Below are 13,744 nucleotides of genomic sequence, written 5' to 3' on the forward strand. Positions count from 1 at the left end.
CTGCTTTGGTGTTAATATTTGTTTGTAAAAGTTCCAGAATATCGATAATATTCCTGGTGTTATCAAACAAATGTCTACCTGGGAGAAAGCCTGCTTGGTCCTTATGGATTACTTCATTTAATACTTTTTTAAATCTGTTAGCCAAAACATCCGCAAATATTTTATAATCCACGTTTAGGAGTGAGATGGGGCGGTAGTTCTTAAGTTGAGTCTTTTCAGTTTCCACTTTAGGTATCAGTGTGATGAATGCTTCTTTCCACGTATCTGGTGCCCTCCCTCCCCCCATAATCTGGTTGCAAACCTCCATTAATGGTTGTGTCAAATAGTCTTTTAACATCCTGTAGTACTTGGAGGTGAGTCCATCAGGGCCTGGAGATTTGCCTAGTTGCATATTCTGAATGGCATCCTCGATTTCCTGTTGTGTTATTTTACAATTCAAGATTGATCTCTTCTCTTGAGATAGTTTTGGTAGGCCGTTGTCTTTCAAAAATTGTTCTATCTCAGTTGCTTCCTCGGATTCTTGTGTATACAGTTTTTTAAAATATTTCTGGAAACACTTTCTAATTTCTCCCGGTTTCTGAATGTTTTTCCCTTCAACTTCTAAGTTGGTGACATAATTTAATTTTTGTCTCTTTTTCAACTGCCAAGCTAGCAGTTTCCCACATTTATTCGCAGATTCAAAAGATCTTTGTTTCATTTGTTTGATTTTCCATTCCACTTCTTGGTTAATCAATTTCGCATATTGTGCCTGGTGAAATTTGATTTCTCTTAAAGTCTCTTTTGATTTTGGATTCAATCTTAATTTTTTCTCTCCATCTCTTATCTTCTCCAATATCTTGTCCTTTTTACCATTCCAAAGTTTTTTCTTGATCGTATTCTGTTGTATCAGGAACCCTCTCATGACAGCTTTGCTTGCGTCCCAGATTATTCTCTTTTCCACCGAGGTATTCAAGTTGATTTCAAAATAGTCCTTTAAGGCTTTTTGGGCCTTCTTTACAATCTCTTGATCTCTTAACAGGTTGTCATTCATTTTCCATCTGAAGGAATCGGCAGTAGTAAATCTCATTTCCATTTTCAAAGCGTTATGGTCGGAGCAGGTCTTTGGGCAGATTTCTATTTTTGTAGTCTTAGGTGCCAGCCCTCTAGTTACCCAGATTTGGTCGATTCTTGTCCATGACAGGTGGGCCTCAGAAAAGAAAGTTCCTTCTTTACCTAGGGGGTTTCTCGTCCTCCATAAGTCAATTAAATCCATATTGTCAGTTAGTTCAAAGAAAGTTTTTGGTAGTCTTCCATCTTTGGTCAGATTCTGATTCTGTGACTTATCCATAAGAGTGGAGACAACCCCATTCATATCTCCCATCATAATGATGTTGGAGTAGTCCAGGTAGTCCAGTAGTGTCTCATGCAGCTTCTTATAAAATTCTGATTTCCCCTCATTTGGTGCGTAGATTCCTAATATCAAAACTTTCTCTCCTTGAGTCGATATTTCAATAGCCAGGATTCTTCCTTGTTCGTCTTTGAACAAAAATTTTGGTGATAAATTCTCCTTGGCGTAGATCACCACGCCTCTCTTCTTAACTCTATCTGATGAGATGAATTCTTGGCCTAATCTTTTATTTATTAACACCTTCCTGTGTATCCTGGTCACATGGGTTTCTTGCAAACAAATTATGTCCAAATTTTCTTTCTTTAGAATATGGAAAATCCTTTTGCGTTTTTCCGGGGAATTCGCGCCATTAATGTTCCAACTATACAGCTGCAGAGACATCCTGTATCAACCTGTTGTTACTCTTATTGGGCGTCTTCTTTTTTGTCCAAGTCCGAGGATGGTAGCTCTTTTCCAGACTCTGGTGGTGGCCAAATAGCTGCCGCTCCTTTCTGCAAGTCTTCTCCGTTGTCGTGTAGGAACTTCTGGCTGTCCTCTTTCGTTTTGATTTTTATCTTCTTTCCTTTGTATTTGAATGAAAGGCCTTGTGGAAACTCCCACCTGTATGGTATTCCGTTACCTCTCAAAAGTCCAACTAGGTCAGTGTAGTTAGATCTGAGATCCAGTAATTGTTTAGGAATATCCTTGTAGATTTGTACTCTTCTGTCCTGGATCTCAAGTGCTTTGTTAAAATGTAGGTCAAGTAGCTTGTCTCTCTCCTGCTTAGTCCTTAAGATAATCAGACAGTCTCTAGGCCTGTCCTTCCCAGCAATCCGTCCCAATCTAAATGCAGTTGTTATTTTGAAATCTGTGTCTTCGTTTATACCCCAGAATTTAGAGAATTCTGCTGTTAAAAAGCCAATCAAGTCCTCTTTCTCAATCTCTGGGATAGAGCGTAATCTCAAATTATTTTCCCTGTTTCGCAATTCCACCAAAGACAGGTAGGCCTGCTGGTCAGTAATGGAGCTTTGATTCTTAATGCTTCGGTGTTGGGGTGTTCAAACAGGAGGGACTGCTTTAGTTCTCACACTGCTTTCCACTCGTAATAAATGGCTGCTGTTAAATCCTATGGTTAAAAAAAAAAATCAGCGGTGGAGAGGAAATTTGTGGGCAGTACGCAATCATGGTTGGATTGCATCCTGCTGTTCAAAGGTAAAAGTCACCTCATTGGCCCAACCATCACTGATCAATGCCTGAGCATCTGCTGTGCTTGCAAGGGATCTCTGGTTCGGTCCCTGGCATCTCTAGGTAGCAGAGATGGGAAGAACTTGCTGCCTAAAATTCTAGAAAGCCACAGCTGGTCAGTGCACACAATACACTGATGGACCCCGGGGTCTGGTTCAGTATAAGCTTTCCCTGTTTCTATATGTGAACTGCGTGCTTCGCAGAGCACATAGTTAAGCTACGGATTCACTTCTGCAAGATGTGATGGCCATTAACTTGGATGGCTTTAAAGGAGAACTGGACAAATACAAGGAGATGTAAGTTTATCAGCAGGTACAGTGGTACCTCGGGTTACGGACGCTTCAGGTTACAGACACTGCTAACCCAAAAATAGTACCTCGGGTTAAGAACTTTGCTTCAGGATGAGAAGAGAAATTGTGTGGCGGCGGCACAGCAGCAGCAGGAGGCCCCATTAGTTAAAGTGGTACCTCAGGTTAAGAACAGTTTCAGGTGAAGAACGGACCTCCAGAATGAATTAAGTTCTTAACCTGAGGTACCACCTGAGGTTGATCTTGAGTACATGAGATTCTCAACAGTCTCCTCCAGCACCATAATTCAAAAGCATGTAGGCACTCTCTATATAGAAAGGATCAAACCAGTGATATTTTAGGGAGCAGGCGGGGCCCATGACTTACATCATTGGCGCCTACACAACACGAAACACTGTTGCTGTCTGTAGGTTTTATTCTATTTGTTTTTTTATCTTATCTTTTGGAAATGTACATCCAGTGTTTTTCCCCGGGTTTTGGGGGGGGTTGCAAGGGAGTGGGGCCCTAAGTTATAGCTTGCTTAGCTTATGCGTAAATCCGGCACTGGGTGGGGTGGCTGATGGTTCGTGGTCCCGCAAGGGGATGGAGAGGGCACGCCATGCACCGCGCTCCCTTCCCGAGTCTGGCGTGCGCGCTCCAGCCGCTTGCCCTCGGCCTACATCTCCCAGGCGCCTTAGGGGGGAGGCGGCGCCTGCCCTCCTGCCGCCCCGCCCAGGGCTGCCCCCTTGGCACGTGGGGGAACAGGGCGCCGCCGCGGGACTCCGGAGCCTGGTGTCCTCGGCGCGCCTTCGAGGGCGCACAGGGCGCAGCGGCGGGCGCGTCTGGGTGCCATGGGCGAGCCGGGTCCCCCCGGCGCGGAGGCGCCTCCGCCGTGGCGCGGCGGGTCTCTGGCGCTGCTCACCGACCTGTACCAGTTCACCATGGCGTACGGCTACTGGCGGAGCGGGCGGCACCGCGAGGCGGCCGCCTTCGAGCTCTTCTTCCGCCGATGCCCCTTCCAGGGCGCCTTCGCGCTCAGCGCCGGCCTGGCCGAGTGCCTCGCCTTCCTGCGCGCCTTCCGATTCTCCCCGGCAGGTGAGCGCGGGTGGAGGGGGGCGCAAAGACTTTGCAATTCAATTCAAGCACTCTGCATATGGCCAGAGGCTCCGCGCTCCAGGCTGCCGCGCAGCTGAACTGATCGATGGGGAGGAGGCGGGGAAGAAATACTAATAATTTATTATTGATACCCCGCCCATCTGGCTGGGTTTTCCCAGCCACTCGGGGCGGCTTCCAACAGAATACCGTCATACCTCGGGATGAATACGCTTCAGCTTAAATATTTTCGGGTTGCGCTCCGAATTAGGTAACCTTCCTAATTTGTGAGGTTTGAAGAAGGTGGTTAAACTGCTTTGTGGAGCGACTGGCTTGTGTGTTGAGCGTATGGCTCTCATGGGGCAGGTCTGACTTCCTGGGTTGCAGGATTTGTCCTGCCAAGTGAAAGGGGAGCTAATTCTCAGCTGTGTTGAGAGCAAGCTTGCCGGGTCCACTTCTGCTCTGCACATAGCTGGGTAATGGACTCCCTTTTCCCATAGGACTTAAGAACCCCATGTAACTCAAAAGTCTGCATGTTTTTATAGCACATGCAGGAGCTGATCTTGCAAAAGAGGTCAGTTCAAAAGCATGCCAGTGCAAGTAGATAAATAGGTACCGCTCTGGCAGGAAGGTAAATGGCGTTTCCGTGCACTGCTCTGGTTCGCCAGAAGCGGCTTAGTCATGCTGGCCACATGACCCGGAAGCTGTCTGCGGACAAACGTTGGCTCCCTCGGCCAGTAAAGCGAGATGAGCGCCGCAACCCCAGAGTCATCCGCGACTGGACTTAACTGTCAGGGGTCCCTTTACCTTTAAAGGTAAAGGGACCCCTGCTTTCGAACTGCTAGGTTGGCAGGAACTGGGACCAAGCAAGCCACAGGGATTCGAACCGCCGACCTTCTGATTGGCAAGTCCTAGGCTCTGTGGTTTAGACCACAGCGCCACCCGTGCCCCATACCTTTATCTTTAGGTGGAGGTATTTATTTAGTGCCTGGTGCACGATGGGAAGTCCCTGCCCCGAGGAAGATACAATCTAAATTTTGATACGAGAAAAATGACAGAGGAATTGAGGAGGGGGAAATGGAAGTGGAGGGAGGACATAAGTGCCTGCAGGATCAGGGGGTTTGCCCTGCCAGACTTAAAACTTTATTATGAGTCAGCAGCTTTTTGCTGGCTGAAGGAATGGCTACTTCTTGAGAATGCAGGATCAGGCCCATGGCCCATCCAGTCCAGCATTCTGCTCTCATAGTGGCCAACAAGATGCTGTTATGGGAAATCCGCAAATAGGATTTGAGCACAAGAGGAAAACTCATTTCCTGTGGTTTCCAGCAACAGACACTCAGAATCATTGCTGCTTGTGACCACTGCGGCCCTGATACACGCCCCCCCCCCCCCCGCTTTCCTCTTCAGCTCTTTTTCAAATGTGGCCTGACATTTTCCCATTTGGCAGACGCCAGACCATGTGCTAAGTGAAACATTTACTTTGCCAGAGTATAAAGGCATTTCCCTGGGCTTTGCAGATATTTCCTGATATCGCTGGGTTTCCCGAGGGCTTCTGGCACCTTTCCCTGCTAACCTTTGATCAGCAGGGGAGAAAGAACCTGCTCTCTCCGTAAATTTCCATAACTTGGAACTGGGAATGGAGGCGGCAAGGGAGAAGAGAGGAGAAGAGGCTTTGCTTGACTGAAATTTGGGCGTGGGAAACAGGAATGAGTCCAGCTACGCAGCAAAGGCTGTTTGTGTGTGTACATAATTATGCCTTTACCTCCTGTGACACCTAACCCATGCGCCGTCTCTGTCACAGCCTTGTGGACCGAGTTAAAATCCTGATAACCCGTTCATCTAAAAATACCAGAAAATTATCTCTCTTTGAAAGTGGTATTTCAGACTTTGCTTACAGACTTAGTCCAGTATCAGTTCAACAGAATTTTCTGTGTACAGTGGTACCTCGGGTTACATACACTTCAGGTTACATACGCTTCAGGTTACAGACTCCGCCAACCCAAAAATAGTGCTTCAGGTTAAGAACTTTGCTTCAGGATGAGAACAGAAATCGTGCTCTGGTGGCGCGGCAGCAGCAGGAGGCCCCATTAGCCTCATTGGTGCTTCAGGTTAGGAACAGTTTCAGGTTAAGAACAGACCTCCGGAACAAATTAGGTACTTAACCCGAGGTACCACTGTATTATCTTAAACAGATTTTCTCCTCCAACCAACCATACTCATTTATTATATGCTTAATATATATTTTCTGTTTGTTTGTGGTCCTTCCTGCCAGCCAGCCAGGCATTAAAAACCCCTCTTCATATTTTTGTTTTTAATAGTTGATGTTTTGTTTTTATGTGTGTGGGAAACAAACAACTCAGAGTGGCTGGGGGAACCCAGACAGATGGGGTGGGTATATATAATAAAATAATGAAATTGTTGTTGTTCAAATGTAGAGTCTTAGAGTTGGAAGGGACCCACGGGGTCATCTAGTCCAACCCCCTCAATGCACCCCCTGCACAGATGTTGTTTCACCAGTGACTCTGTCATGCCAAGTTCTTGTTTTGAAGGCAGCCCTGTTTAGGGAAGCTTTTAATGTTTGATGCATTAGTGTATTTTAATATTTTGTTGAAAGCCGCCCAGAGAGGCTGGGTCAGCGGCCCGTCTAGTCCAGCATCCTTTTCTCACAGTGGTCTGTAGGAAACCTGCAAGTGGTACCCAAGCTCACGAGCATCTCTCCTCTCCTGCAGTTTCCAGCAACGGGTATTCAGAAGCATCTGTGGAGTTCGAGGATAGCCATCCTGGCTAAGCAGCCATCCATAGCCCTCTCCTCTGTGAATTTGTCCAGTCCTCTTTTCAAGCCATGTACCGTATTTTTCGCCCCATAAGACACACCTGACTATAAGACGCATCTAGTTTTTAGTGGAGGAAAGGGGGAAAGCCCCCTTTTTTTGAGGATCAGCTCAAAAGTTGTTGAGCTTACTTTGCAAAGGGGGGGGGGGAATCCTGTTTTTATAGGGTTCAACTCACAGTTCTGCAGATTCTTTAGGAAAGGCAAGGGAGCCGTTTCTGCAGTTTCCAGACAGATAATCTAATCAGCCAGTCCCACGTCGCTGGGGAAACAAACAGCCTCCGCCTGCAGAACATTCAACAGTGGAGGCCTGGGCAAGGGGCCAGAAAGGGAGCTAGCGATCAACCACACATAAGATGCACAGACACTTCCCCCTTTTAGGAGGAAAAAAGTGTGTCTTATGGAGCGAAAAATACGGTAGGTTGCTGGCGCTCCCTGCCTCCTGTGGCAGTGAGTTCCGCAGTTTAACTCTGTGCTGCAAGCAGTGCTTTCTTCTGCCTGCCCTGATTCCCCCGAATCTTCATCCCCACTCGCGGCTTCACATTGTGATTCAGCTGGGATTTGTCCTTCTGCTGGTTGCATCACATCCCGGCACGAGTTTCTTCCCTTTGTGGTTTGGGCTGTTGTTGACTGGACGATGTTAACAAAGCCCAGGGCCATGGATGAGTAGAAATAATGAGGTTGGGTTTTGCAAACAGAACAGATAAAAAAAAATTGAAGGCCTGGCAAACAGATCTTCTGAAAGTATTTAGGGTGTGTGTGTTATTGTGGCTTTTTTGTGTGCGTCTGAGAGCACTCGTCCCCATGGTTTTATGTATTATAATTTTTATTAAATTTATAAAATTTCACAATTTGACTTCAAATCAAATAATTACATTGCTGAAATCATTTAATGTGTCAATACGAATGGGAGTTGTTAATATTGCAGCTGCTGTATAAGGGATTGTTATAATTGAAATTACGTAATAAGATTTTGGAATGCAGGAATAAAGTAAATCATCAAACCATCAATACTAGCATGTGAGGGCCCAGCTAAATTTTATAATTTGGCCTCTGAATGATTGGCATTAGTAATTGTATTATAATCTGGCATTGTTATAATGAGGCTATTATTGGATCATTGTAATTGAAAACTAATAACAATAACAACTTTGCTTTGTAAACTGACTTCTGACCCACACCTCCAGGTTCATATATCAGACTCTTATCTATTACAGAAATCTCTCTAATACAATTCATCATTTTTCTCCCTCTGCTCCCATCTCTAATGCTGCCCGCGATTTCATTTCACTATAATTATTTTCCAGACAGGTCAAGAAGGACTTCTAGAACACTTGTCCCATGTATATGTGCTTGTTCGTTTTGCTGCTCTTTGCTGTAACAGAATCTCGGAAGAGAATTAGCAAGAGGTCTATAATGCAAAAATATGATGTACAAATCAGCTAAAAGTGTTCCTCCACAACAGTCAATTAAAAAAGAGAAACATTGGAGCCCTTCCTTCCCAATCAAAAGGCAAACGCCAAAACCATCACCTCTAAAAACCCAGCCATATCAGCACCCACATGCCTAAGAAAATAGGAACACCTTCGCCCAGTGAAAAGCGAGCAATTTATATACATCCATTCGACTTCCAAAACGTTCAGAAACCAAAGTGCGGCTTCTGATTGGCTGCCGGAAGCTTCAGCAGCCAGTCAGAAGCCCGTCGGACGTTTGGCTTCCAAATATAGTTCACAAACCGGAGCAGTCATTTCCAGGTTTGCGGCGTTTGGGAGCCAAAACGCTCAAGAACCAGGCTGTTCAAAAACCAGGGTACGATTGTACGGGTTTCTGGAGGTATGACAGGATTGGGCAAGGAGGTCTTAAGCTGCATCCTAACTCTGCTCAGCTCAGTCAAATGCTACCTGGAGAAAAAGGTAGTGTCAGTGGATCTCTTATTTTAAAGGCTCATGTTTTTTCCTCCTCTGATAGGCTTGGACCGGCTCCTTGCTCCTGATCAGGGTTTGGATCTGGTTTGAGTTTTCTCCAGCTTCTGTTGCATAGAGTTGCTGCCTTAAAGCGACTGATTACGTGATGCTCGATAGAAAAATCTGCTTCTGCTAACACCATTTTAAAGAAAATAGCAGCTGGGAAAGCCGAAAGGGTGCTTAGTTTTGGTTATTTAAAAACGCTTTCAGCTTTTCTGGGCATCGTGCCTTTTCCTTCAAACTGTCCCTTGGAAACTTCCCCTGTCGCTCACTGTTTCTTGGTGTGCATCCTTCCTTTCCAGACATCGAGTATATCAAATCTGTCCTTCCTGCTACTACGGAGAAAGCTTTCTTTGATTACCTGCGCACGGTGGATGCGTCCGAAGTTTCCGTCTCCGCCGCTCCAGAGGGATCCGTTGTCTTCTCCCGGGTGGGTGTTTCCAAGGAGTAGTTTCTGCCTGCGAGATGTTGAGCGGACAAAGGCGTTTGGGGTCGTACATTGAGAACCTCTCGCATCGCGCGCACAAACACACAAAGGCATCTTCAGACCTGATAGGAAATGCATGTTTGCACATCTGCTGGGTGGGACCAATCGTCTTTGCTGAATTTGTCTATTTTAGTCGGCTTGTGGTGGTTATTGTAATCCATGTGCTAATTGTTCTTGTTTGCATTTGTATTTCAGAACATCTTTTCTAATTGATTTGTGTTGCTTTAAATAGTGGTGGTTTTTAAAATATATTTTTATAACGTTGCAAATTGCCTAGCTATATTATTATTATTTCTTACATTTATTTGCCACCTTTTCCTTCAAGGATTTCAAGATTCTCCCCCACCTCCCATTTACTCCTCACAACAAGCCTGTGAGTAGGCTAGTCTGAGAGGCAGTGATTGACTCCAAGGTGAGCTTCATAGCTGGATTTGTCTCCCAGGTCCTAGTCTGACACTCTAAGCATTCTGGCTTTCTTTGAGCTTACGAGGGATTATATATCAATTAATATTTTTTGTTCTCAAAGCTACCAGCATGAGTCTGACCAAATTGCGGGAGGCAGTGGAAGACAGGAGTGCCTGGCCTGCTCTGGTCCAGGGGGTCATGAAGAGTCGGACACGACTAAATGACTCAACAACAACAAATATTTTTTGCTGCAAAGTCTGGGGGGGGGGGAGGGAAAGCACCATGTTTTTCGCCCCATAAGGTGCACCTGACCATAAGACGCACCTAGTTTTTAGAGGGGAAATGCAAGGAAAAAAAATATTATTTAAAGGGAGCTCTGAGCAGAGCTTGTATGCACCCCAGGCTCTGCTCAGCGCTCCCTTAAAAAAATTTTTTTTTCTTGCATTCCCCCTCTAAAATCCAGTCAGTCCCTTCTCTCTCCTCAGGGAAAAGCCCCCAAGAGCCGCGTGGAGAGTGCGTGTGGCTCTTGGGGGCTTTCCCAGCCTGCCTCCTGCCTGCATTCGCTCCATAAGATGCACACACAATTTCCCCTTACTTTTTAGGAGGGAAAAAGTGTGTCTTATGGAGCGAAAAATACGGTATGCATTTCTGCCCTTTGTTACCTAAGTACTTTTAACAAAAGGTGCTTCCTTTTAAAACTTCACCTGAAGGAGCCTTCAGATGCAGAAGAGACAGGCCTGTAGGGGGTGATGCATGGAGTTCTCTAAAACCGTAGCAAAAAATGACAGGTCCTGATTGGTTGCAAAGGAGTCCGTGGTACAGGTGTGTTTCTGAATTCCTTCCTGTAGGTGCCGGTGCTGCAGGTGAAAGGTCCCTTGCTGGTGATACAGCTTCTAGAGACCACCTTGCTGTGTTTGGTGAACTACGCCAGGTGAGGATGTGAGCGGGGGCCGGAGGACCTCCTTTTCTTCCGGCCTCTGTGTTTTGGTTAACATTGACGGCAGGATCTTGTTAGAATTCCTGCTCCGTGGTTGCAGTCATGGGATTGTTGACTTTCACATGACAGTACAGTGGTACCTCGGGTCACATTCGCTTCAGGTTAGATTCGCTTCAGGTTACAGACTCTGCTAACCCAGAAATAGTACCTCGGGTTAAGAACTTTGCTTCAGGATGAGAACAGAAATCGTGCTCCGGCAGCCCGGTTGCAGCAGGAGGCCCCATTAGCTAAAGTGGTGCTTCAGGTTAAGAACAGTTTCAGGTTAAGAACGGACCTCCAGAACGAATTAAGTACTTAACCTGAGGTACCACTGTATATGTTTTGACTCCACAGCATGGGAAGTGACGGAGACAGGATGTTTGTGTTACTGTGTTCCGTGAAGTGGGACTATTGTCCTTTGTTCTTTCTCTTTGCTGTCTGATGAGAAAGAGCAAGGAGCTAAAGCAGAATGCTCCGAGTGTGTTATATGTAAATAAAGTAGATTAGCCAAAATGCTGAGCTGCTGAGGTCTGTTACACACAATGCGCAAACTCTGCGGATCCCTAAGTGTGCCGGTGTCGGTTGGAATCGGTCGCTATGATGTTCGGGCTGAAGAAAGCTTGTGAAGCTCCCGAACGATTGACCAGGAGGGAGAGAACATGCCAGTCGGGCGTGTGTCTCTGCTAAGGTCCTACTCGAGTGTAGACTGAACTCCTGACAGATCTGTTGTGCTGAGACTATAATTGGTGCACATCGCCCCTGTGGACTCTGGACTTGGGGGTATAGGGTGGCAGGGAAATTCTCCTGGAGGCCGCTTGGCAGGTTGCCAGATTCCTACACGGAAGTTGCTTCCCGCAAGCAGCAGACAAAGGAGCCCTCTGGAGCAGAGAGGGCAATGCTCAACGCTTCTTCACATTAAAAAAATTGCTGTGTTTTCAGCACTGTTGTGAATTCTGTGTGTGGGTTTGCAACCGGTGAAGCAGGCTTCCATTAGGCCTGGGGGGCAGTGCATTTTCCAAAGGACTGGAGATGTCATAAGGTAAAGGGACCCCTGACCATTAGGTCCAGTCATGGCCGACTCTGGTGTTGCGGCGCTCATCTCGCTTTATTGGCCGAGGGAGCCGGCGTACAGCTTCCAGGTCATGTGGCCAGCAGGACTAAGCCGCTTTTAGCGAACCACAGCAGCGCAAGGAAACGCCGTTTACCTTCCCGCCGGAGTGGTACCTATTTATCTACTTGTACTTTGAAGTGCTTTCAAACTGCTAGGTTGGCAGGAGCATGGACCGAGCAACGGGAGCTCACCCCGTCGCGGGGATTCAAACCGCCGACCTTCTGATCGGCAAGTCCTAGGCTCTGTGGTTTAACCCACAGCGCCACCCGCGTCCCCGGAGATGTCATAATTGGACGCAAATGTCTATCTAGAGATGCATAGAGGATTTTGTGGGACTGTGTGGAGAACAGGGAGGGCGCATTCAAACATTTGTCCATCCGAACTTTAGGAAAACAGTTTTTCTGGATCGAACACACAGCCTAACCATGCTTTCCCTCTTGGGGGTTTTCCCCCTTTCACCTGGTGTCCCTCAGCCATGCAGATGTTATTGGACTCCAGTACCCATCACTCCCAGCCAGTGGGGCCAGAGGGTCAGGGATGATGGGGGTCGTGTTCCGGCAGGCATCCAGGAGAGCACCACATTGGGGAGTCCTGCTCACTAGCCCAGCCTTTCTCAACCTGTGGATCCCCAGATGATGTTGCACTACAACTCCCATCACCCCTAGCTAGCAAGGCCAGAGCTCAGGGATAATAATAATAATAATAGTAGTAGTAGTAGTAATAATAATAATAATAATAATTTATCATTTCTATCCCACCCATCTGGCTGGGCTTCCCCAGCCACTTGGGGTGGCTTTCAACAGAATATTAAAATACAATACCTTATTAAACATTAAAGATTTCCCTAAATAGGGCTGCCTTCAGATGTCTTCTAAAAGTCTGGTAGTTGTTGTTCTCTTTGACATCTGGTAGGAGGGCGTTCCACAGGGAGGGCGCCACTATCGAGAAGGCCCTCTGCCTGGTTCCCTGTAACTTGGCTTCTCGCAGTGAGGGAACCGCCAGAAGGCCCTTGGAGCTGGACATCAGTGTCCGGGCAGAACGATGGGGATGGAGACACTCCTTCAGGTATACTGGACCGAGGCCGTTTAGGGCTTTAAAGGTCAGCACCAACACTTTGAATTGTGCTCGGAAACGTACTGGGAGCCAATGTAGGTCTTTCAAGACCGGTGTTATGTGGTCTCTGTGGCCGCTCCCAGTCACCAGTCTGGCTGCTGCATTCTGGATTAGTTGTAGTTTCCGAGTCACCTTCAAAGGTAGCCCCACGTAGAGTGCATTGCAGTAGTCCAAGCGGGAGATAACCAGAGCATGCACCACTCTGGCCAGACAGTCCGCAGGCAGATAGGGTCTCAGCCTACGTACCAGATGGAGCTGGTCGACAGCTGCCCTGGACACAGAATTGACCTGTGTCTCCATGGACAGCTGTGAGTCCAAAATGACTCCCAGGCTGCGCACCTGGTCCTTCAGGGGCACGGTTACCCCATTCAGGACCAGGGAATCCCCAACACCTGCCCGCCTCCAGTCCCCCAGAAACAGTACTTCTGTCTTGTCAGGATTCAATCTCAATCTGTTAGCCGCCATCCATCCATGATGGGAGTTGTAGTCCAACAACATCTGGGGCCCCGCAGGTTGAGAACCGCTGCAGACGCTCTTTCTAATGTGCACTTTCATCCAAGAGCAAAGAAGGAATTGTTCCCAAAAAAAATCCCAGCAGTGCATTAAGGAAACCCTCTGCTGTGCTGGAAGGCAATAAACGGATTGGTTAATATTCAACCTGGATTTTCCTCCTTGCAGCCTTGTCGCTACAAATGCTGCCCGATTCCGGCTCATAGCAGGCCCGGACAAGAAACTCATGGAGATGGGGCTGCGTCGTGCGCAGGGACCGGACGGGGGCCTCTCTGCATCCAAGTATTCCTATGTGGGGGGTAGGTTCTGACTCGTGACTCGCCCTTCACTGGCCACTAGGCGGCACCACCTGCTTTGC

General features: G+C 47.2%; 1 protein-coding gene across 1 annotated transcript in view; it reads left to right on the forward strand.

Moving 5' to 3' along the window:
• The first annotated feature begins 3,685 nt into the window (after positions 1-3,685).
• Positions 3,686-13,744, forward strand: part of NAPRT (nicotinate phosphoribosyltransferase) — a 28,153-nt gene continuing 18,094 nt past the window's right edge. The window contains exons 1-4 of the mRNA XM_082235711.1: positions 3,686-3,993; positions 9,087-9,214; positions 10,525-10,607; positions 13,555-13,685. Of these exons, the coding sequence (XP_082091837.1) occupies positions 3,750-3,993; positions 9,087-9,214; positions 10,525-10,607; positions 13,555-13,685 (586 nt within the window). The 5' untranslated portion in view covers positions 3,686-3,749. The remainder of the gene's footprint in view (positions 3,994-9,086; positions 9,215-10,524; positions 10,608-13,554; positions 13,686-13,744) is intronic.

Source organism: Podarcis vaucheri (genome assembly GCF_965113315.1).
Source record: "Podarcis vaucheri genome assembly, chromosome: 8".
NCBI classification, from domain to species: domain Eukaryota; kingdom Metazoa; phylum Chordata; class Lepidosauria; order Squamata; family Lacertidae; genus Podarcis; species Podarcis vaucheri.